This window comes from Phyllobates terribilis, unplaced genomic scaffold (assembly GCF_046119375.1).
Source record: "Phyllobates terribilis strain yellow unplaced genomic scaffold, ASM4611937v1 Scaffold_9__5_contigs__length_417890890, whole genome shotgun sequence".
Classification (NCBI taxonomy): domain Eukaryota; kingdom Metazoa; phylum Chordata; class Amphibia; order Anura; family Dendrobatidae; genus Phyllobates; species Phyllobates terribilis.
In genome coordinates this window covers 390628512-390654402 of record NW_027362769.1, presented here as the reverse complement: position 1 = coordinate 390654402, position 25891 = coordinate 390628512, and the positions used below count along the sequence as shown (strand labels likewise).

The 25891-nt window shown below is 46.9% G+C and overlaps 1 protein-coding gene across 1 annotated transcript; it reads left to right on the top strand.

Moving 5' to 3' along the window:
- The first annotated feature begins 1692 nt into the window (after positions 1-1692).
- On the top strand, positions 1693-25891 carry LOC141161420 (uncharacterized). The gene is made up of 6 exons (XM_073646231.1): positions 1693-1839; positions 2224-2550; positions 2820-3119; positions 10704-10838; positions 17749-18498; positions 25845-25891. The coding sequence occupies exons 1-6, from the start codon at positions 1740-1742 to the stop codon at positions 25889-25891; spliced, it is 1659 nt and encodes a 552-aa protein (XP_073502332.1). The 5' UTR covers positions 1693-1739.

The window sequence follows — 25891 nt, the reverse complement described above, 5'->3', positions numbered from 1 at the left end:
CACGTTAAATTATTCATCACTATTAGTGATGAGCGAGTATGTTCTATTAACCCTTTCGGCGAGTATGCTCGGGCCGAGCTCTGAGTAATTACAGCTGCTCGGTGATATGGTTAAATTGCTCCCGTGTGCATGATTTGCAACTGTTTGACAGCTTTATTACATGTGAGGAATGTGTAAGAAATAGACATCACATGTAATAAAACTGTCAAACAGTTGCAAATCATGCACACGGGAGCAATTCATCCATATCACCGAGCAGCTGTAACTACTCGGAGCTCTTTTGGGTGTCCAATCAGGAAAATCCAAAATTTAGCTAGGGAGACCTGGAATCATCTGAGTTCTCGTGTGGTTCTCATGCTTCATGTCTCCTGCCGTGTGTATGGTATTTCTTAGACCATGTCAGCATTTTATGTAGGAGAACATAGAGCAATCCTTAAATAGTAGTAGTTATATTCTTGTACATAGGGGCAGTATTATAGTAGTTATATTCTTGTATATAGGGAGCAGTATTATAGTAGTTATATTCTTGTACATAGGAGCAGTATTATAGCAGTTATATTCTTGTATATAGGGGCAGTATTATAGCAGTTATATTCTTGTATATAGGGGCAGTATTATAGCAGTTATATTCTTGTACATAGGAGCAGTATTATAGTAGATATATTCTTGGACATAGGGGGCAGTATTATAGTAGTTATATTCTTGTACATACAGTACGGGTACTATTCATTTGCTAACCAAATCACACACCTCACTACCAGCACCTACAGTAATTACAGGGGTGGAGAGCGGAGCTGTGTGTTAGTGCATTACTCTCCGTGTGTGACCTGCTTAGACAATTCTTTCTTACCATATCACACAGAGTAAATAGTTTCTAATCTGCTCTGGGACTGTACTTTTTTTTCCCACGCCATGGCTCTTTACAAGCTGAACGGATATGAGAAATTTAAAAAAAAAAAAAACCACAAACTGTTGTATTCTGCTCTTCCGCTACTCTATCATCTCATCAGTTTACCATATAAAAATTTCTTGAAGGTCTGTTCTGTCACTACTCCTCCTCCGTGCTGGAATGCAGCCGCCATGACGCTGTCCCCCCCCCCCTACATGCAGGAATACAGCCGCTATAGTACTGCTTTTCTACGTGCCGGAATGGAGCCGCCATAATATTAAAGATTTAAATTGAACAGTTTGGAGAACTTCACCATATTTTTGCTTCCTTTGTCGCATTATTCCTGTTAATATACAGCCCACATTCTTGTCTCTGTTCTGTAGAATGGAAAAGCCGTCTCATTCGATGCAATATGAAAGGACTTTGGACACTCGTGTTTCTGGTTCTTTTCTCCTATATAGCGGTGGGCTTCACTGCTCTATCACAGACCGCCGGACGCTCAGCTGTTTGTGGCTTTATGCTCTTTTATTAATGTGTATAGGATATGTAGTAAACTGCAGAATTTATTTTCGACCACCCAAAGTCTGAACACGTTTCTCAAGCACTGGGGCAAGATGTTGCATATTCTAAACCTGTTTGCAACATGCTTGAATAAATTAGCATAAATCGTACAACATTCAAGTCCTGGGAATCCCTTGATATTTCTATTTGTATAGACGCCTAGACTATAAGCAATGGAGATTTATAAGGTGCTTTTCATGGGTGTTGCGTCTTAATATAATTATATAATTTGCATTAGAAATTCCTATGACAGTGGTAACTCCACTGGTGAATTTTCATTATTAAATGAATGTGGAAACAGATACAAGATCCATTGATACCTGGTAACATGAAGCTCCATAGTGGTATTTTCCTTTCCCTGCTTCTGTGGTCCAACAACCAGATGGCAGGTGAGTGTCCATCATAATCCTGATGTGCAGCTGTATGAGCAATGGCAACTTTTCTATTTTAGCATCAATTTTTAACCCATGGCGGTTCCCTAAGATTTATCTGCTGTCTGGGGACTAGTTTTCCAAAAGTGTTGGACAGCCAATGGATCTGAGTCGCTGATCTATAATGAGCTGTACTTGGATAGATAGAATTTGCACCATTTGTTTTCTATTCCAATGTTTTTCTCTGGTAACGGCATTATCATTTGCCCATTGCGGTACCCTAAGACAAGTTTTATTTCAGACTAGTGGGAATGTAGAAACCGGGGGATTAGAATGTTGTTAGAAGAGTAGCCATACAAATGCTTTCACATTCATGACGCAGGTTTTAATTTTTTATTGTAGGAGCATTTGACTTGTCCGGCCCAGATATTTATAAAGTTCTGATGGGATCTGACGCCATCCTCAGATGCTCCTTTACCATGGAGAAGCTGCCTCTAGACACACAATTTCTGGCCATACATTGGTATTTTAAGGGTAACCAGATCCTAGCTTATGACAATACGTTAAATGTTTCTCGACCGGGACTGTCCATAAATCTTCAGGCTGCTGTTATTGGGGACGTATCTCTAAACATTTCGAAAGTGAAGATTTCAGACGATGGTGTATATAAGTGTTGGGTCATCTACAGCCCTCAGTCCAAGTTTAAGGTTATAAAGCTAGACGTACAAGGTAAGGAGCAGAATTATGTATTAACTTACATAGTCAGAAGGAAATGTTACTTAAATTTGACACCTTGGGCTCTTATGTCACAACACTTGAGAAAACTGAAATGGTGGCCATAAGCAACTAGGAAATGGCTAAATAGAAGTTCTATGAAATCATAGGAGACAACAAGTAATGTGGTGGCTCCTTCATACTCATGGCTTTCCGAATCTTACTGAGGTCTATTGATATATTTGCCTAATCTGGAAGCTCTGACCTTCTTCTTCCAATTTTAGCTCGTCCTATCGTGACCATTATAACTAGACCTGTGATTAAAGATGAAGAGAATACGTTGCGTTGCACAATCACCGGATTCTACCCCTCTGACATCACCGTCACATGGCTCTGGGGGGCCGAGGTCATAGATACCCATGAAATGTATAAGCCTCAGAGACAAGATGATGGGACCTATAACGTGAGCAGCAGGGTGGTCATAATCCCCACGGATGATAACATGAATAAGACGTGTACCTGTAGGGTCACTCACGTGTCTCTTCAGTTCCCGCTCGAGAAAACCTTCCAGTTGACACATAGAGGTGAGTAAAAAATAAAAATATTTGGAAAGCGAATCTAATAGAAAGTTGCTACTTTGAGTCCTGTATGTCATTATCAGTCAGAGCTGCCTACCCTAATGGGGTAAAGAGAGTTTATCCTGGTGATCTGGGTGTTAGAAACAAAATACCTGGTGGAAAAGTAGTTAATAATTAATAGATATTAACAAATTGTATCCCTGGTTGTCTAGAGGCTCATAAATTACTAAATAATAATATAGTATGGTGCTTGGTGCTCCTGAGGATAGTAAATAATATCCCTGGTTGTCTAGTGGGACATAATTAAAGGACATAAATAATATTCCAAATGCAGAAGCAGTTAATATGTTGTAATTGATATACACTGCTCAAAACAATAAAGGGAACAGTGAAATAAGACATCCTAGACCTGAATGAATGAAATCTTCTCATTGAATACTTTGTTCTGTAGAAAGCTGAATGTGCTGACAACAAAATCACACAAAAATAATCAATGGAAAACACATTTATTAACCAATGGAGGCCTGGATTTGGAGTCACCCCCAAAATTAATGTGGAAAAACACACTACAAGCTGATCCAACTTTGATGTAATGTCCTTAAAACAAGTCAAAATGAGTCTCGTGCCTGTATGACCTCCCTACAACGCCTGGGCATGCTCCTGATGAGGCTGAGTATTGTGTGTGGCCTCCACGTGCCTGTATGACCTCCCTACAACGCCTGGGCATGCTCCTGATGAGGCTGAGTATTGTGTGTGGCCTCCACGTGTCTGTATGACCTCCCTACAACACCTGGGCATGCTCCTGATGAGGCTGAGTATTGTGTGTGGCCTCCACGTGCCTGTATGACATCCCTACAACGCCTGGGCATGCTCCTGATGAGGCTGAGTATTGTGTGTGGCCTCCACGTGCCTGTATGACCTCCCTACAACGCCTGGGCATGCTCCTGATGAGGCTGAGTATTGTGTGTGGCCTCCACGTGCCTGTATGACCTCCCTACAACGCCTGGGCATGCTGCTGATGAGGCTGAGTATTGTGTGTGGCCTCCACGTGCCTGTATGACCTCCCTACAACACCTGGGCATGCTCCTGATGAGGCTGAGTATTGTGTGTGGCCTCCACGTGCCTGTATGACCTCCCTACAATGCCTGGGCATGCTCCTGATGAGGCTGAGTATTGTGTTTGGCCTCCACGTGCCTGTATGACCTCCATACAATGCCTGGGCATGCTCCTGATGAGGTTGAGTATTGTGTGTGGCCTCCACGTGCCTGTATGACCTCCATACAATGCCTGGGCATGCTCCTGATGAGGTTGAGTATTGTGTGTGGCCTCCACGTGCCTGTATGACCTCCCTACAGCGACTGGGCATGCTCCTGATGAGGCTGAGTATTGTGTGTGGCCTCCACGTGCCTGTATGACCTCCCTACAACGCCTGGGCATGCTCCTGATGAGGCTGAGTATTGTGTGTGGCCTCCACGTGCCTGTATGACCTCCCTACAACGCCTGGGCATGCTCCTGATGAGGCTGAGTATTGTGTGTGGCCTCCACGTGCCTGTATGACCTCCCTACAACGCCTGGGCATGCTCCTGATGAGGCTGAGTATTGTGTGTGGCCTCCACGTGCCTGTATGACCTCCCTACAACGCCTGGGCATGCTCCTGATGAGGCTGAGTATTGTGTGTGGCCTCCACGTGCCTGTATGACCTCCCTACAACGCCTGGGCATGCTCCTGATGAGGCTGAGTATTGTGTGTGGCCTCCACGTGCCTGTATGACCTCCCTACAACGCCTGGGCATGCTCTTGATGAGACTGAGTATTGTGTGTGGCCTCCACGTGCCTGTATGACCTCCCTACAACGCCTGGGCATGCTCCTGATGAGGCTGAGTATTGTGTTTGGCCTCCACGTGCCTGTATGACCTCCCTACAACGCCTGGGCATGCTCCTGATGAGGCTGAGTATTGTGTTTGGCCTCCACGTGCCTGTATGACCTCCCTACAACGCCTGGGCATGCTCCTGATGAGGCTGAGTATTGTGTGTGGCCACCACGTGCCTGTATGACCTCCCTACAATGCCTGGGCATGCTCCTGATGAGGTTGAGTATTGTGTGTGGCCTCCACGTGCCTGTATGACCTCCCTACAATGCCTGGGCATGCTCCTGATGAGGTTGAGTATTGTGTGTGGCCTCCACGTGCCTGTATGACCTCCCTACAGCGACTGGGCATGCTCCTGATGAGGCTGAGTATTGTGTGTGGCCTCCACGTGCCTGTATGACTTCCCTACAACGCCTCGGCATGCTCCTGATGAGGCTGAGTATTGTGTGTGGCCTCCACGTGCCTGTATGACCTCCCTACAACGCCTGGGCATGCTCCTGATGAGGCTGAGTATTGTGTGTGGCCTCCACGTGCCTGTATGACCTCCCTACAACGCCTGGGCATGCTCCTGATGAGGCTGAGTATTGTGTGTGGCCTCCACGTGCCTGTATGACCTCCCTACAACGCCTGGGCATGCTCCTGATGAGGCTGAGTATTGTGTGTGGCCTCCACGTGCCTGTATGACCTCCCTACAACGCCTGGGCATGCTCCTGATGAGGCTGAGTATTGTGTGCGGCCTCCACGTGCCTGTATGACCTCCCTACAATGCCTGGGCATGCTCCTGATGAGGCTGAGTATTGTGTTTGGCCTCCACGTGCCTGTATGACCTCCCTACAATGCCTGGGCATGCTCCTGATGAGGCTGAGTATTGTGTTTGGCCTCCACGTGCCTGTATGACCTCCCTACAACGCCTGGGCATGCTCCTGATGAGGCTGAGTATTGTGTGTGGCCACCACGTGCCTGTATGACCTCCCTACAATGCCTGGGCATGCTCCTGATGAGGCTGAGTATTGTGTGTGGCCTCCACGTGCCTGTATGACCTCCCTACAATGCCTGGGCATGCTCCTGATGAGGCTGAGTATTGTGTGTGGCCTCCACGTGCCTGTATGACTTCCCTACAACGCCTGGGCATGCTCCTGATGAGGCTGAGTATTGTGTGTGGCCTCCACGTGCCTGTATGACCTCCCTACAACGCCTGGGCATGCTCCTGATGAGGCTGAGTATTGTGTGTGGCCTCCACGTGCCTGTATGACCTCCCTACAACGCCTGGGCATGCTCCTGATGAGGCTGAGTATTGTGTGTGGCCTCCACGTGCCTGTATGACCTCCCTACAACGCCTGGGCATGCTCCTGATGAGGCTGAGTATTGTGTGTGGCCTCCACGTGCCTGTATGACCTCCCTACAACGCCTGGGCATGTTCCTGATGAGGCTGAGTATTGTGTGTGGCCTCCACGTGCCTGTGTGACCTCCCTACAACGCCTGGGCATGTTCCTGATGAGGCTGAGTATTGTGTGTGGCCTCCACGTGCCTGTATGACATCCCTACAACGCCTGGGCATGCTCCTGATGAGGCTGAGTATTGTGTGTGGCCTCCACGTGCCTGTATGACATCCCTACAACGCCTGGGCATGCTCCTGATGAGGCTGAGTATTGTGTGTGGCCTCCACGTGCCTGTATGACATCCCTACAACGCCTGGGCATGCTCCTGATGAGGCTGAGTATTGTGTGTGGCCTCCACGTGCCTGTATGACCTCCCTACAACGCCTGGGCATGCTCCTGATGAGGCTGAGTATTGTGTGTGGCCTCCACGTGCCTGTATGACCTCCCTACAACGCCTGGGCATGCTCCTGATGAGGCTGAGTATTGTGTGTGGCCTCCACGTGCCTGTATGACCTCCCTACAACGCCTGGGCATGCTCCTGATGAGGCTGAGTATTGTGTGTGGCCTCCACGTGCCTGTATGACCTCCCTACAACGCCTGGGCATGCTGCTGATGAGGCTGAGTATTGTGTGTGGCCTCCACGTGCCTGTATGACCTCCCTACAACGCCTGGGCATGCTCCTGATGAGGCTGAGTATTGTGTGTGGCCACCACGTGCCTGTATGACCTCCCTACAACGCCTGGGCATGCTCCTGATGAGGCTGAGTATTGTGTGTGGCCTCCACGTGCCTGTATGACCTCCCTACAACGCCTGGGCATGCTCCTGATGAGGCTCAGTATTGTGTGTGGCCTCCACGTGCCTGTATGACCTCCCTACAACGCCTGGGCATGCTCCTGATGAGGCTGAGTATTGTGTGTGGCCTCCACGTGCCTGTATGACCTCCCTACAACGCCTGGGCATGCTCCTGATGAGGCTGAGTATTGTGTGTGGCCTCCACGTGCCTGTATGACCTCCCTACAATGCCTGGGCATGCTCCTGATGAGGCTGATTATTGTGTGTGGCCTCCACGTGCCTGTATGACCTCCCTACAATGCCTGGGCATGCTCCTGATGAGGCTGAGTATTGTGTGTGGCCTCCACGTGCCTGTATGACTTCCTTACAACGCCTGGGCATGCTCCTGATGAGGCTGAGTATTGTGTGTGGCCTCCACGTGCCTGTATGACCTCCCTACAATGCCTGGGCATGCTCCTGATGAGGCTGATTATTGTGTGTGGCCTCCCCGTGCCTGTATGACTTCCCTACAACGCCTGGGCATGCTCCTGATGAGGCTGATTATTGTGTGTGGCCTCCACGTGCCTGTATGACTTCCCTACAACGCCTGGGCGTGCTCCTGATGAGGCTGATTATTGTGTGTGGCCTCCACGTGCCTGTATGACCTCACTACAATGCCTGGGCGTGATCCTGATGAGGCTGATTATTGTGTGTGGCCTCCACGTGCCTGTATGACTTCCCTACAATGCCTGGGCATGCTCCTGATGAGGCTGAGTATTGTGTGTGGCCTCCACGTGCCTGTATGACCTCCCTACAACGCCTGGGCATGCTCCTGATGAGGCTGAGTATTGTGTGTGGCCTCCACGTGCCTGTATGACCTCCCTACAACGCCCGGGCATGCTCCTGATGAGGCTGAGTATTGTGTGTGGCCTCCACCTGCCTGTATGACCTCCCTACAACGCCTGGGCATGCTCCTGATGAGGCTGAGTATTGTGTGTGGCCTCCACGTGCCTGTATGACTTCCCTACAACACCTGGGCATGCTCCTGATGAGGCTGAGTATTGTGTGTGGCCTCCACGTGCCTGTATGACCTCCCTACAACGCCTGGGCATGCTCCTGATGAGGCTGAGTATTGTGTGTGGCCTCCACGTGCCTGTATGACATCCCTACAACACCTGGGCATGCTCCTGATGAGACTGAGTATTGTGTGTGGCCTCCACGTGCCTGTATGACCTCCCTACAATGCCTGGGCATGCTCCTGATGAGGTTGCGGATGGTCTCCTGTGGGATCTCCTCCCAGACCTGCACTAAAGCATCCGCCAACTCCTGGACAGTCTGTGGTGCAACGTGACGTTGGTGGATGGAGCGAGACATGATGTCCCAGATGTGCTCAATCGGATTCTGGTCTGGGGAACGTGCGGGCCAGTCCATAGCTTCAATGCCTTCATCTTGCAGGAACTGCTGACACACTCCAGCCACATGAGGTCTGGCATTGTCCTGCATAAGGAGGAACCCAGGGCCAACCGCACCAGCATATGGTCTCACAAGGGTTCTGAGGATCTCATCTCGGTACCTAATGGCAGTCAGGCTACCTCTGGCGAGCACATGGAGGGCTGTGCGGCCCTCCAATGAAATGCCACCCCACACCATTACTGACCCACTGCCAAACCGGTCATGCTGAAGGATGTTGCAGGCAGCAGATCGCTCTCCATGGTGTCTCCAGACTCTGTCACGTCTGTCACATGAGCTCAGTGTGAACCTGCTTTCATCTGTGAAGAGCACAGGTCACCAGTGGCGACTTTGCCAATCTTGGTGTTCTGTGGCAAATGCCAAGCATCCTGCACGGTGTTGGGCTGTGAGCACAACCCCCATCTGTGGACGTCGGGCCCTCATACCACCCTCATGGAATCGGTATCTAACCGTTTGTGCAGACACATGCACATTTGTGGCCTGCTGGAGGTCATTTTGCAGGGCTCTGGCAGTGCTCCTCCTGTTCCTCCTTGCACAAAGGAGGAGGTAGCGGTCCTGCTGCTGGGTTGTTGCCCTCCTACGGCCCCCTCCACATCTCCTGGTGTACTGCCCTGACTCCTGGTAGCGCCTCCAGCCTCTGGACACTACGCTGACAGACACAGCAAACCTTCTTGCCACAGTTCGCATTGATGTGTCATCCTGGATGAACTGCACTACCTGAGCAACTTCTGTGGGTTTTACTGTAGACACCGCCTCATGCTACTGTACCTCTAGGGGTGAGGGCAATGGCAAATTGAAAAATTGACCAAAACAACTAAAGGATGAGAACAGAGAAATGATGTGTGGTCACCACCTGCAGAACAGCTCCTGTATAGAGGGTGTCTTGCTAATTGCCGATCATTTCTACCAGTTGTCTGTTCCATTCGCACAACAGCAGGAGAAATGGATTCACAATCAGTGTCGCTTCATAACTGGACAGGTAGATTTCACAGAAGTGTTATTGACTTGGAGTTACATTGTGTTGTTTAAGGGTTCCCTTTATTTTTTTGAGCAGTGAATATATATAATACTCCTGGTAGTCTAGCCGTTAATAATAATATAAACACAACTCCTGGTGTTCTAGTGGTTAATAAATAATATCCCTGGTGGTCAAGAAGATACTAATTGAAGTAAATAATATCCCTTATGGGCTAGCAGTTAAATAATATAAACAATATTCCTGGTGGTCTAGTTGTTAGTAGATAATATCCCTGGTAGTCAAGTAGTTAATCATTAAAATAAATGACCTGGTGATCTAGAGGTTCTTAAATAGTATACAAAACAATTGGTTGTCTAGAGGTTAGTAAGTAATTGAAAAAATATTCCTTGTTAATAAATAATGGTACCATCAATAATCCTGGTGGTCTACAAGTTAGTAAATTAATGTTTTATTGTCGAGCACTTAATAATAAATACACATTAATAAATGATATCCCACGTTCTCTAGAGGTTAGTAAATGTAAATCCTGGTGCTCTAGTGGTAAGTGATATCTCTGGAGTTATGGACGAATAAAAATGTATTTTTGGCAGTGTAGCAATCAAAAAATAATTTCTGAGGTTAAAGATGGTAAATAATATTCCTGGTGTTCTCAAGATTGCAAAATCCCGGGGACATAGAGTTAATGCTTAAAAGTTCTGGCGATATAGAATAAATAATATCCCTGGTGGTCTAGAGGCTAAAAATTTTCTTAGAGGAGTAGGATTAAAGAGTTTTTTCTGGAAGTAGCATACTGGTTATCAATATGATATCGATGGGGGTCTGTTCTCTGTTCCCCCCAATTGATTGATAAATAAACACTATAAGGATCTGCGGGGTTCTGCTCGTACATCGCCTCCATTGGCTGCTTCCAGAGCAGATACAAGTTAATCAGTGGGGATGCCGGGTGTCGGACCCTCATCGATCTCATGGATAGGTCATCAATATCCTGGACCACCACTTAACTCTACAAATCTATGAGTTTATTAATCTCTATACCACCAGGGATGCTATAATGCATCAATATGTTAGTCTTGCGTAATCCCTTTAATAGATAAAGTGACACAATGTTATTATTGTACCCCAAGAGCGCGCAGACGTTCGGTTCTCGGAAGGCTCTGCGGACCGGTCGTATACCACGTTCATAGGTCTGTTCATCGCCATCCCAGTCGTTCTCGTGCTGATGGTCGTACTGCTGATGTGGTGGATATGGAAGCATCGAGGTGAGAAATGTGACGACGTTGTGTAACCATCATATTTTTGTAATTCTGATGATTACACATGAGCAATCAACCGTCAAGGTGTGAAGTGATAAAAGTAAATCCACCTTGGTCAGATCTGTGGTCGTACAGTGGAAACTCGGGCACAGTACATATAGTGCTGGATGATGCCGCGGAGCCAATTCTGCTGCTGCTCTGGTAACAGGAGACACAATGAAGGATTAAAGTAGAGTTAAAATAATAGCAGTCCCATATGACTGACCAGATGAATCACTGATTTTGGTATAAATTCTATCACCACATGTCAAACAATTTACCAGTTGGTGCAGTAGATTCTAAGAAAATCACCAGACTCCACATTCATGATCTGCAGGTTTCTGAGTCTGTGTATGTGAATAATTGTACGGGGATGTGTTCAAAATAATAGCAGTGTGAGTTCAATCAGTGAGGTCAATCATCCTATGAAGAAACAGGTGTGAATCAGGAGGCAGTTATTTAAGGGTGAAGCCAGCACATGTTGTACATGCATTTCTCCTTGAAAGCCTGAGAAATATGGATCGTTCCAGACATTGTTCAGAAGAACAGCATACTCTGATTAAAAAGTCAATTGGAGAGGGTAAAACTTATAAAGCAGTGCAGACAAGGATCGGCTGTTCAACTACAATGATCTCCAATGCTTTATAATGGAAAGCAAAACCAGAGAGACGTGGAAGAAAGCAGACTACCATTCAAATGGATGGAAGAATAGCCAGAATAGCCAACGATCAGCTCCAGGATGATCACAGACAGTCTCCAGTTACCTGTAAGGACTGTGACAGTTAGATTCCTGTGTGAAGCTAATCTCGTAGTAAGACTTCCCCACAAAAAAAATAAAAATGTACTGAAGCGGATATGATTGGCCAAAGAAAACATAAACTGGCCTAAAGAGAAATGGAGAAACATTTTGTGGACTGATGAAAGTCAAAGTGTTCTTTTTGGATCCAAAGGCCGTAGAGAGTTCGTCATAAGACCCCCAAACTCTGCATTCAAGCCACAGTACACCCTGCAGACAGTAAAGCATGGTGGTGAAGCGTCATGATATGAGCATGTTTCTCTTACTATGGTGCCGGACCTATTTACCACATACCAGGGATCATGGACCAGTTTGCAAATATTAAAATACTTGAAGAGGTCGTGTTGCCTTATGCTGAAGAGGATATGCCCTAGAAATGGGTGTTTCACCAAGAGAACGACTCTAAACACAGCAGTAAATGAGCAAAATATTGGTTCCAGTTCAACAAAATTGAGGTTATGGAGTGGCCAGCCCAAACGCCGGACCTTAAAGCGATAGAATACTTGTGGGGTGACTTCAAAAATGTCATTTCTGAGGCAAAACCAACAAATGTCAAAAAATTGTGTGATGTAGTCAAAGCATCCTGGGCTGGAATAACAGCTGACAGGTGCCAGAAGTTGGTTGACTCTATGCAACATAGATGTGAAGCAGTTCTAAAAAAAAACTGTGGTTATACAACTAAATATTAGGTTAGTGATTCACAGGAATGCTAAATACTCAAAAAAAAGAGACATATTATAAGTTTGTAAAGACAAATGCAGACACTATTAGAACAGCCCAATGTTCATATTTTGTTATTTTCTGTAAAGTAGTTAAAAATTATCTACATTTCTCTTCATGTTTTGAATTATAAAACAGTGTGCAATGTTCCCGATGCTGGAAATAAAAACTAGTGTAAAGATTTTGTGCTTAACTCGTGTTTCTGAACACTACTGTACCGCGTCTACTCAGTCACCCGACAGCAATCACATGAACGCAAAAGATCTGCAGGACTCCAGTCCAGCATCCAAGTCAGTAATCAATGGCGGTCCTGTGAACCACTTCCGACCTGCCGGCATCCACGGTGCCTCTTCTGATTAGTAGGCTCGGTGCCACATAATTTCTACTAATCAGAAGAGGATGCCGGTCGGCCGGTAGAGGGAGGTTCATAGGGCTCTGATCTGGCGGACCGGACTTTTTCTTCAACTCAGTATCTTTATAATGAGGCATAATTGTAATAAGTGTAAATTGCTAAAATATTTAAAGGGGTTATTCACCCTCCACATCCAGAAGTGAGAGACGTAGCTGACATGGAAGACCATAGTCTTCTTTCTCAGTTTCCTGTACGCCCGGCCTTTATTGTGCCCCTGCCCCATTATTAAAATAAGAGGCATGCATGATCGCTACCGGGAGCAATTTATACAGAGCTCAGCATTCAGAGAACTGCTAGATCTGCAGCAGAGAAACCAGGGATTTTATCAAAGCTACAGCAAGCAGCTCAGTAAGTGATACATCCCAGAAATCAGGCTCTCTGCCCCTACATCATACTGCTCTCAGATTACATAGCAAAAACCTGCTGATAGATTCCCTTTAAATCTGATGACCACAATCATATCATCTGAGTCTGTGGGAGGTTGGGAAGTTACGATACAACATACGATTTATTCGTACTCCCATGACAGCACCACGAGAGAGAGGATCCCCCCATCATGGACCGGAAACCTACAGGTTAAAAAGGGCGGCACCTCTCTCCCTCCTCAGTTTAGGTTTCCTGTCCATGATGGGAGACCTATCAGGTTCCTGCAGGAGGAATATTGGAGCGGTCTCTTGCCCAGAGGGATAGGCAGGGTACCTGGAGCGGTGAGGTTCCTCCCCTGGTCGGTCCTCTTCTTCCTGGAGACTCCACGGCAGGGCTCATTGGGGCACCTCCGTGCGCGTTGCGGCCAGCGTGACATCCCCTCGCTGGAGCTGGATGGTCCGCTGTATGTGTGGATGGAAAGACTCCAAGCCCCCCGCCCCCCCCCGCTTCCTAGAAGAGATCGTGGCCGCGCCGGCGGGGACCGTGCAAGCGTGGCCATGTTGGGGGGGGCCTATGACGTACTTCCGGTGCGCTGGCCTCAACCGGAAGTGGGCGCAGTTCGCGCGCGGCCAGGAAGTACGGGCCGCATGCAAGCAGTGGGGATGCCGGAACAGTATGGGCGTCCCGGAACGGTATGGGCGTCCCGCAGGTGTTCTGCCCAGCCCGGGGAGGGGGTAGGGGGGAGAAGGAAAAAGAGCCCCCCCACCCCCCTCCCCCTGTGAAAAAGAAAAAAAAAAAAAGCTGGTACCTGCATGGCCAGTATATAAGAAGGCTGGCTACATGCAGAGGTGCTTCCCAGCCCTTTGTTTTCTCGTATACAATGGGAGATACACAGAAGCTTTCACCTCAGCAAGAACAACTGCTGCAGGAGCAGCCCTCTGGGGAGCCCTCACAACAGGCGGTGCAACGTCGTTCCCGAACCGGGTCCAGCCGTTCTACTAAGAAGTTTACCGCCAAGAGCAGGAAGGAAGGTCCTGTCGTTCGGCGTGATCCTCCGCCGGTTAAGAAGGATTCCTCTGCTTCTACGGTACCGCATATGCCAGGGGGTAAGTGGACTCTCCGTGAAAGTTCTACTAATTGCTCCTCTTTTTTCTTCTCTCTCTATGGAATTTTTTTTCAGAGCAAGAAATGTTCGTTTAAATCAAGGCATAAAGAATGTGCCCTATGTAGCAGCCCGCTCCCTGATGCATATACAAAAAAATTGTGCCAGCCTTGTTTTGACAAGGTGATGGTGGAAGAGACCCCGGGGTTTTCTTTAGGCCTAAAAACCTTAATTAAAGAAGAAGTAGGCAAGGCCTTGCGTGAGAATTCTGAGGTCAAGCATTCCCCTCAGGATCCTCAACCAGGCTCAGACTCCGACATCTTGGACATTTCTTCCTCTTCCCTATCCTCCTCTGATAGCGAATCTGAGAGACAGTGCTTCCCTTTAAATGAGGTAGATGCCTTAGTGAAAGCTGTCCTTTCTACTATGGGCATTGTGGACGCTAGACCAGAGAAATCCCGGGAAGATGTTATGTTTGGAGGTTTAGGTCAAAGAAAGAAAAGATCCTTTCCCGTGAACACAAAAATTAAGGATCTTATTGAAAGAGAGTGGCAGAAGCCGGACAGAAAGGGCAGCATCCCTCCCTCTTTCAAAAGGAGATATCCGTTTGACGATTCCGCATGCTCCTCCTGGTCAAAGGCGCCAAGGCTTGATGTGGCCATTGCCAAAGCTTCAAAAAAGGCTTCCCTCCCCTTCGACGACATGGGAGCTTTAAGAGACCCCCTGGACAGACGAGCAGATACCTTTTTAAAAGGTACCTGGGAGACCACTACAGGAGCCCTGAAACCAGCAGTTGCTGCCACCTGCACATGCAGGGCCCTGATGGTCTGGCTTGAACAGCTGGACAACCAATTGAAAGAAGGTGTCCCCAGGAAGGAGATCATTTCTTCTCTCCCCCTAGTCCAGGGTGCAGCGGCCTTTCTTGCTGACGCATCTGCGGACTCAGTCAGACTAGCAGCAAAATCGTCAGCTCTTTCAAATGCTGCTTGGCGAGCCCTTTGGCTAAAATGCTGGCCGGGAGATGTACAAACAAAGTCTAGACTATGTACAATTCCTTGTGAGGGTGAATATCTTTTCGGCCAGACAAAGGATGATCTGTTGGAAAAAGCAGGAGATCCTAAGAAGGGCTTTCCATGTGTACCTCTACCCTCTTTTAAAAGATCCTTTCGGAAAAAGAAGTTTGTCCGTAGGCGATTCTTTAGAGAACAGGAGAAATTCGAGGAAAGAGGTCGCAAAGGTAGAGGCCTACTCTTTGGTTCTTCTTCCAGAGATGAGCGGAAGCCAGGGGAACCACAATCCACCCAGGTGGGGGGGGGAGATTGTCATTGGGCCTAATTAGGTTTGGTCTTAAATTTCAATTCCAAACCCTTCCTTACAAGAGATTTGTAATAGTTCCGTCTAGTACCTCCCCAAAGCGGCAGGCTGCCCTCATATCGGAAATACAAGACCTAACAAAGAAAAACGTCTTGATTGAGGTTGCGAAAACAGAAGAGGGAGACGGATTCTACTCCTCGCTCTTCTTGATTCCCAAGCCGGGTGGGTGTTTCAGGACTATCATAAATTTAAAAGAGGGAAAGAAAACATCAGGGCAGATTTTCTCAGCCGCAATTCCCTAAAGGAAGGAGAATGGTCCTTGAACCCTCGAGTATTCTCCAGGATCGTGGCAATGTGGGGTCTTCCAGCTGTGGACTTGTTCGCAACGAAGTCCAACCGGAAAGTGACATTTTGTTCTCTAGACCCCAGAGAAAAGCCCCTGGCGGTGGATGCCTTCATGATACCCTGGGAGTTTCCTTTGGTGTACGCCTTCCCTCCTATGGTCCTGCTTCCGTCAGTCCTAAGAAAGATCAGGACAAACGAAGCCAGAGTGATCCTCATATGCCCCTTTTGGCCCAAGAGGCCATGGTTCTCTTGTCTCCGCAGGATGTCAATATCAGACCCCTGGATCCTTCCGGATATCCCGGACCTTCTTACTCAGGGCCCAGTTTCCCATCCTCCAGCCCCAAATCTCCATTTGACGGCATGGAATTTGAGAGGGCACTGTTAGCCAGCAAAGGGTTTTCCTCAAATTTGGTAAACACTCTCTTAAGTAGCAGAAAGCCCATTACTACCCGCATCTATGCTAGAACTTGGAGAAAATTCCTATCTTTTACAGAATTCAAGCTGGAGGATGGGATCCCTATTGGAAAGATACTAGGGTTCCTATAACGGGGGTTAGAACAGGGTCTAACCACTAGTACCTTGAAGGTACAGGTGTCTTCTTTAGGGGCCTTATTTGCATCTGATATAGCAGCAAATTATTGGGTAGCACGGTTTATAAAGGCCAGATATAGACCTATCATTAAATCCAAACCCTCTCCCTGGGATCTAAACCTAGTCTTAAATGCCTTAACTAACCCCCCCTTCGAACCTCTAGATTCAGCCACTCATAAAATTATATTTCTTAAAACAGCCCTGTTAGTGGCCCTGACTTCGGCCAGAAGAGTAAGTGACATACAGGCCTTTTCTATATCCCCTCCATTTACCCAAATTATGGATGATAGAATTGTGTTAAAGCCTGATCCAGTTTTTCTCCCAAAAGTAGTCTCGCGGTTTCATAGAACTCAAGAGGTAAATCTTCCAACCTTTTGTTTCCCCCCTAAGAATCAGAAAGAGGAGAAACTACATACATTAGATGTTAGGTGCGTGCTTAAATATCTGGAGGTTTCGCACAATTTTAGGAAAGATGATAGTTCCCTATTTATATGCCATCAGGGGGCCAGAAAAGGTTGTAAAGCTTCAAAATCCACAATCGCAAGGTGGATTAGAGAGGCCATCTCCCTCGCTTACTCCTCGGGGGATAGGGAAGTACCGGAAGGGTTGAGAGCACACTCCACCAGAGCGGTAGCGACTTCCTGGGCCAAGAAGATGGGGGTTTCCATCCAAGACATATGTAAGGCTGCCACCTGGTCTTCTCCCTCCACCTTCTATAGGCATTATAGATTGGACTTGGGTGACTCTTCTGACCTCACCTTTGGGAGAAGGGTGCTTCAAGCTGTGGTCCCTCCCTAATCTCCTTTCGTCTCTGTAATTCTCTCGTGGTGCTGTCATGGGAGTACGAATAAAGCCTTAGTTACTTACCGGTAACGGGATTTTTCGGAGCCCATGACCGCACCCTTATATTCCCTCCCTACACTTGTGTTGTTATTGCACTCCCGTAGAGTTATTTCTTCTTTTTTTGCACCTTCGGGGGAAGTTACTTAATATAATTGGCTTAAAATGAATTTGTGTTGTTGTTATTAACCTTGGCGGTCCTCTCATGCTCTGTTAACTAAACTGAGGCGGGAGAGAGGTGCCGCCCTTTTTAACCTGTAGGTTTCCTGTCCATGATGGGCGGATCCTCTCTCTCGTGGTGCTGTCATGGGCTCCGAAAAATCCAGTTACCGGTAAGTAACTAAGGCTTTTTCTTCTTTGATTGTTTTGTCTTTATTGTTACTTTCCACAGTTTGTACAACACGGGTGCGGAGCACAGGTAATGATGAGGGGTCCGCACCCGAGTCTCAAAAGCAAGAAGAGCATTTAAAATCTACACCACTGAGATCTTCTCCAAAGTCACCAGAATCAGCAACTAGCAACCCTTCTACTCCAGAATCCACACGTTCCAGACCTTCTGCTGTAGAGTCACCAGAATCCACACGATCCAGACCTTCTGCTGTAGAGTCACCAGAATCCACACGATCCAGACCTTCTGCTGTAGAGTCACCAGAATCCACACGATCCAGACCTTCTACTCCAGAGTCACCAGAATCCACACGATCCAGACATTATACTCCAGAGTCACCAGAATCCACACGTTCCAGACCTTCTACTCCAGAGTCACCAGAATCCACACGATCCAGACCTTCTACTCCAGAGTCACCAGAATCCACACGATCCAGACATTCTACTCCAGAGTCACCAGAATCCACACGTTCCAGACCTTCTGCTGTAGAGTCACCAGAATCCACTCCTTTTAGTCCTTCTTCTGCATTGCCAAAATCTGAACCTTTAAGACCATCCCCTCCAGAGTTACCAGTATCTCATTTTGTACAACCTTTTGTTTTACAAGTACCTTCAAAATGTACAGCGTTCGAGTCACCAGTATCATCACCTTCACAACATTCAACACCAGAAGCAGCCCCTCCACCACAAGCAAAATGTCTGGATGACGTGCAGCAAGGTTTTCTACAGCCAAGATGTTATTTGTCCCGTCACGGTAAGTGGATCCCATTGATCGCGCAACATGTGGGCGAATAGTTTTGCAGGTGGAGCCAAATCAAAAAAGCCTTAGAATGTACGTTGCTATAATATCCATCCCTCTGACCATCAGACTTACACAAGTCTTCACACCTAACCCATGAGTAAGGCATTAAAAATGACCAGAATAAAAATCACAATCTTTATTGAAAATATACAGTGGGGGGAATAAGTATTTGATTCCTTGCTGTTTTTGTAAGTTTGCCCACTGACAAAGACATGAACAGTCTATAATTAAGGGTAGGTTAATTTTAACATTGAGATAGAATATCCCCCCAAAAAATCAAGAAAATCACATTGTATAAATTAGAAATTTTTTTTTGCATTTTGCAGTGTGAAGTATTTGACTCATCCGGCAAACAACACTTAATACTTGGTGGCAAAACCCTTGTTGGCAGCACAGCAGTCAGACTTTTTTATAGTTGATGATGAGGGTTGCGCACATGTCAGGAGGAGTTTTGGTCCAATCCTCTTTGCAGATCATCTCTAAATCATTCAGATTTTGAGGATGTCACTTGGTAACTCGGAGCTTCAACTCCCTCCATAAGTTTTCTATGGGATTAAGGTCTGGAGACTGGCTAGGCCACTCCATGACTTTACTGCGCTTCTTTTTGAGCCTCTCCTTTGTTGCCTTGGCTGTATGTTTTGGGTCATTGTCTTGCTGGAAGACCCAGCCACGACCTTCAAGGCTCTTACTGAGGGAAGGAGGTTGTTGGCCAAAATCTCTCGATACATGACCCCATCCATCTTCCCTTCAGTACGGTGTAGTCGTCATGTCCCCTTTGCAGAAAAGCACCCCCCAAAGTATAACGTTTCCCCCACCATGCTTCACGGTTGGAACGATGTTCTTAGGGTTGTACTCATCCTTCTTCTTCCTCCAAACATGGCGAGTTGAGTTAATGCCAAAGAACTCAATTTTTGTCTCATCTGACCACAGCACCTTCTCCCAATAACTCACAGAATCATCCAGGTGTTCATTGGCAAACTTCAGACAGACCTGCACATGTGTCTTCTTGAGCAGGGGGATCTTGCGGACACTGCAGGATTTTAAACCTTTAAGGCGTAATGTGTTACCAATGGTTTTCTTGGTGACTGTGGTCCCACCTGCCTGGAGATCATTAACAAGTTCTCTCCGCGTAGCTTTAGGCTGGTCTCTCACCTTCCTCATGATCAAGTATACCCCACGAGGTGAGATTTTGCATGGTGCCCCAGATCGATGTCGATTGACAGTCATTTTGTATTTCTTCCATTTTCTTACTATTGTACCTACAGTTGTCTCCTTCTCACCCAGCGTCTTACTTATGGTTTTGTAGCCCATTCCAGCTTTGTGCAGGTCTATGATCTTGTCCCTGACATCCTTATAAAGCTCTTTGGTCTTGCCCATGTTGTAGAGGTTAGAGTTTGACTGAGTCTGTGGACAGGAGTCTTTTATACAGGTGACTATGTAAGACAGCTGTCTTTAATGCAGGTAACGAGTTGATTAGGAGCGTCTAACTCAGGGGTCTCAAACTTGGCTGGGTCTATGGGCCGCACATGGAAAAAATTTGAATTTGGGAGGCCGCATTCTTTGCAGGTCAAGGTGACAATTTTAGTGATACCATTTTTTTTTTTGTCTACCCCGTCTGAACATTTTTGCTGTGTTTATTTTATTTATAGCTTGGGTCGTTACGGATGTGGCTATAATAAACGTGCACTTTTTTTGTTTAGTATATGTATAAAACAGCATTTTTAGTGGCAAAATATTTTTTCAAGCTTTATTTTTAATTTTTTTTATTTAATTATTACACTTTTGTTTCCTCCAATTGGCCACACAATATTGTTTTACAATTATAGCAATTCTGGCAAGCATCTAGTAATGTGCCCCCTCCTGGTGGTCCCCATCTTGCAGTAATGTGCCCCATCCTGGTCCTCATCTTGGAGTAATATGCCCATCCTGGTCCTCATCTTGGAGTAATATGCCCATCCTGGTCCTCGTCTTGTAGTAATGTGCCCCATCCTGGTGGTCCCCATCTTGTAGTAATGTGCCCCCTCCTGGTGGTCTCCATCTTGTAGTAATGTGCCCCCTCCTGGTGGTCCCCATCTTGCAGTAATTTGCCCCATCCTGGTCCTCGTCTTGGAGTAATATGCCCATCCTGGTCCTCGTCTTGTAGTAATGTGCCCCATCCTGGTGGTCCCCGTCTTGTAGTAATATGCCCCATCCTGGTGGTCCCCATCTTGTAGTAATATGCCCCATCCTGGTGGTCCCCATCTTGTAGTAATGTGCCCCATCCTGGTGGTCCCTGTCTTGCAGTAATGTGCCCCATCCTGGTGGTCCCCGTCTTGCAGTAATGTGCCCCATCCTGGTGGTCCCCGTCTTGCAGTAATGTGCCCCATCCTGGTCCTCGTCTTGTAGTAATGTGCCCCATCCTGGTGGTCCCCGTCTTGCAGTAATGTGCCCCATCCTGGTGGTCCCCGTCTTGTAGTAATGTGCCCCATCCTGGTGGTCCCCATCTTGCAGTAATGTGCCCCATCCTGGTGGGCCCCATCCTGGTGGTCCCCATCTTGTAGTAATATGCCCCATCCTGGTGGTCCCCATCTTGTAGTAATATGCCCCATCCTGGTGGTCCCCATCTTGCAGTAATGTGCCCCATCCTGGTGGTCCCCGTCTTGCAGTAATATGCCCCATCTTGGTGGTCCCCATCCTGGTGGTCCCCATCTTGTAGTAATGCCCCATCCAGGTCCCCATCTGGTAGAATTGTCCCCTGCGCTGTTCTTCACACACATGAAAAAAGAAAAAAAATAGATTCTTCTCACCTGTCCTCTGTTCCCTCGACGTCCTTTGTGCACATGCCGCCCGCAGGCACCATAGACCCCTTGACGATCCCGACCTGGTCCAGGGGGAGCCGCCGACAGCAGCGCTGCATTGCCGTGTACTGCGCAGAGACCGGCTTTCTGCACAGCAATACCCGTGCCAGCCGCCGGCCAATCAGAGGCCAGCAGCTGACATCTGCGCTTGTCAGTGACGTCATACGCTGCTGCGCTGGGACACAGATATCAGCTGCTGGCCTCTGATTGGCCGGCGGCTGGTATTGGAAATGCTGTGCTGGGAGATTGTCTCTGCGCAGCAGTGCAGCGCTGCCGTCAGCGGCTCCTCCTGGACCAGGTTGGGATCGTTAAGGGGTCTGTGCCTGCGGGCCGCATAAAGCAGCCTCAGGGGCCGCATGCCGCCCGCGGGCCGTGTTTTTGAGACCTCTGGTCTAACTGGTCTGTAGGAGCCAGAACTCATAATGGAAACTTACAGAAACAGCAAGGGATCAAATACTTATTTCCTCCACTGTATATATGAAAAAAAGAGATGACAAAAATGAATCCACACCATGAAGAAAAAAAGGAGGAACAACTTGAGACCCCTATAAATATACATATAATTCTGAAGGTCCTATCGCAAGAAGATACAATGTCCAAATTGCAATCCATAGCAAATATAATAATAAATATAGTAATGAATACAAGGAATGAGTTCATTAATAGTTATCAATACTCAGTACTAGTAACAAAAAACGATAACAACAACTTTACATCAGATACCATGCAAACACCATGAAAGAGACCATCAAAAAGAATATGAGATAAAGAATGATATAGACAAGTGGATGTACAGATCTGGAACATGTGTCCATCCGATGCACGTTTCGCACAACTTGCATCATCAGGGGTTAGATGTTAAGCGTGCTGATGCCTCCTTATAAATGCAAATACACGAATAGAATGGAAGTAACTTACTTTAGTGTGGGTGTAATACACCATGGGACAGAGGTATGGATCTAAAGTGGAGTCGGAATGACTCTGGAGTGGCCATGTGATAAGAAAGTCAGGCGAGTCACTACTGTCTCAGTATGATTAATATCGGGTAGGTTCAAGGTAACACTGGAGCGGAGCATAAGGCGATGCCCCGAACCACCCACTGAGGAAACTCTATTAAGGATTGAGCTCATCAGAAAAAGCATTTCTCTATTCAGCACTTTACCTTGTATTTTACTCTTATTTTAGTCCTAAATTGAGTTAATTCAGTGGGTGGTCCAGGGTATTGCCCGACTCTCTATTAGAGCTGCGTTACCTCGTACCTTCCCCAGATGAGTCATACCGCTTCATTAATGACGCGCCTGACCTCCTCACATGCACAGTCAGCTGATCCACCCATGTGGTCATTCCAGCCCCATTTTAGATTTATTGTAGATACATACCTCTATCCTATAGTAGTAAGTTCCTTCCATTTCATTGGTTTATGGGCATTTCTAAGGAGGCACCTGCACACTTAACATCCAACCCCTGATGAAGCACGTTGCGCGAAACTCGCATCAGTATTATGTACAGTACAGACCAAAAGTTTGGACACACCTTCTCATTTAAAGATTTTTCTGTATTTTCATGACTATGAAAATTGCACATTCACACTGAAGGCATCAAAACTATGAATTATCACATGTGGAATTATATACTTAACAAAAAAGTGTGAAACAACTGAAAATATGTCTTATATTCTAGGTTCTTCAAAGTAGCCACCTTTTAATTTGATGACTGCTTTGCACACTCTTGGCATTCTCTTGATGAGCTTCAAGAGGTAGTCACCGGAAATGGTTTTCACTTCACAGGTGTGCCCTGTCAGGTTTAATAAGTGGGATTTCTTGCCTTATAAATGGGGTTGGGACCATCAGTTGTGTTGTGCAGAAGTCTGGTGGATACACAGCTGATAGTCCTACTGAATAGACTCTTAGCTGTTTTTTTCTTGCCTTAATACAAAAGTAAAGAAAAACGAGTGGCCATCATTACTTTAAGAAATGAAGGTCAGTCAGTCCGAAAAATTGGGAAAATATTGAAAGTGTCCCCAAGTGCAGTTGCAAAAACCATCAAGCGCTACAAAGAAACTGGCTCACATGAGGACCGCCCCAGGAAAGGAAGACCAAGAGTCACCTCTGCTTCTGAGGATAAGTTTATCCGAGTCACCAGCCTAAGAAATCGCAGGTTAACAGCAGCTCAGATTAGAGACCAGGTCAATGCCACACAGAGTTCTAGCAGCAGACACATCTCTTCAACAACTGTTAAGAGGAGACTTTGTGCAGCAGGCCTTCATGGTAAAATAGCTGCTAGGAAACCACTGCTAAGGACAGGCAACAAGCAGAAGAGACTTGTTTGGGCTAAAGAACACAAGGAATGGACATTAGACCAGTGGAAATCTGTGCTTTGGTCTGATGAGTCCAAATTTGAGATCTTTGGTTCCAACCACCGTGTCTTTGTGCGACGCAGAAAAGGTGAACGGATGGACTCTACATGCCTGGTTCCCACCGTGAAGCATGGAGGAGGAGGTGTGATGGTGTGGGGGTGCTTTGCTGGTGACACTGTTGGATTTATTCAAAATTGAAGGCATACTGAACCAACATGGCTACCACAGCATCTTGCAGCGGCATGCTATTCCATCCGGTTTGCGTTTAGTTGGACCATCATTTATTTTTCAACAGGACAATGACCCCAAACACACCTCCAGGCTGTGTAAGGGCTATTTCACCAAGAGGGAGAGTGATGGGGTGCTACGCCAGATGACCTGGCCTCCACAGTCACCAGACCTGAACCCAATCGAGATGGTTTGGAGTGAGCTGGACTGCAGAGTGAAGGCAAAAGGGCCAACAAGTGCTAAGCATCTCTGGGACCTCCTTCAAGATTGTTGGAAGACCATTTCCGGTGACAACCTCTTGAAGCTCATCAAGAGAATGCCAAGAGTGTGCAAAGCAGTCATCAAAGCAAAAGGTGGCTATTTTGAAGAACCTAGAATATAAGACATATTTTCAGTTGTTTCACACTTTTTTGTTAAGTATATAATTCCACATGTGTTAATTCATAGTTTTGATGCCTTCAGTGTGAATGTGCAATTTTCATAGTCATGAAAATACAGAAAAATCTTTAAATGAGAATGTGTGTCCAAACTTTTGGTCTGTACTGTATATGCACTTGTCGATATGATTCTTCTGTCAAGGGCCATTTGGATATTTGTACCATCATTCAGGGACTGTGCAAAAAGATCAACTAAAAAATGATCCTGCTATATTTGGTCAAACATTTAATTAACTCACCCCTATTGTGATAGCTGGAGCGGCTCCTCTTTGGTGAGGCTGTGATATTAGGTGATAATGATGATGATACGGTTATTCACAACTGCTTTTCCAGGTTTGCGTTGGCCTGGAGCGCAGTTGTTTTTTTGCCATAAGTTTTGTAAAGAACTCGCAGCAGTACGTCATACCGAACACAGATGTATATTACATTGTATGTCTCCTCAAAGTGCGAAATTTATCACTGCTCAGGTATCCTAGAACTAAAGCAGTGGGAGGTCTGCTGTATACATCACATATGATACACTGAGTCTCTGCTATATATATATCACATTGGAGACACCAAAACTGCTGTATACATCACATTGGAGACACTGCAGCTGGAGGATATACATCACATTGGAGACACTGCGGCTGGAGCATATACATCACATTGGAGACGCTGCGGCTGGAGCATATACATCACATTGGACATGCTGCGGCTGGAGCATATACATCACATTGGACATGCTGCGGCTGGAGCATATACATCACATTGGAGACGCTGCGGCTGGAGCATATACATCACATTGGAGACGCTGCGGCTGGAGCATATACATCACATTGGAGACGCTGCGGCTGGAGCATATACATCACATTGGAGACGCTGCGGCTGGAGCATATACATCACATTGGAGACGCTGCGGCTGGAGCATATACATCACATTGGAGACGCTGCGGCTGGAGCATATACATCACATTGGAGACGCTGCGGCTGGAGCATATACATCACATTGGAGACGCTGCGGCTGGAGCATATACATCACATTGGAGACGCTGCGGCTGGAGCATATACATCACATTGGAGACGCTGCGGCTGGAGCATATACATCATATTGGACATGCTGCGGCTGGAGCATATACATCACATTGGACACGCTGCGGCTGGAGTATATACATCACATTGGAGACGCTGCGGCTGGAGCATATACATCACATTGGACACGCTGCGGCTGGAGCATATACATCACATAAGTGACACCGGGAGTATATAAAATAGGAGACACTGAGGCTGGACTATATGCTTCACAGGAGACGATGGGTCTGGAGTATACACATTACAGAAGATGTTGGGGCTGGTGTATATTCATCACAGAGGAGCCGCTACTGCTGCGGTCTTCCTCTGTGGGTCAGGAGCGCAACGATGAGCGTTCACTCTATGCATTAAGTCTGTTTTCTATTTCAGAACACTTGGTGGAGAAGTACCCCTGGGGACATAACTTTGGAAAGTAG

Coding starts and splice junctions, on each gene's coding strand:
- LOC141161420 (XM_073646231.1), top strand. CDS start 1,740: ATGTGGAAACAGATACAAGATCCATTGATACCTGGTAACATGAAGCTC. Junction 1,840..2,223: donor GTCCAACAACCAGATGGCAG/GTGAGTGTCCAT, acceptor TTTTTATTGTAG/GAGCATTTGACTTGTCCGGC. Junction 10,839..17,748: donor GTGGATATGGAAGCATCGAG/GTGAGAAATGTG, acceptor TACTTTCCACAG/TTTGTACAACACGGGTGCGG.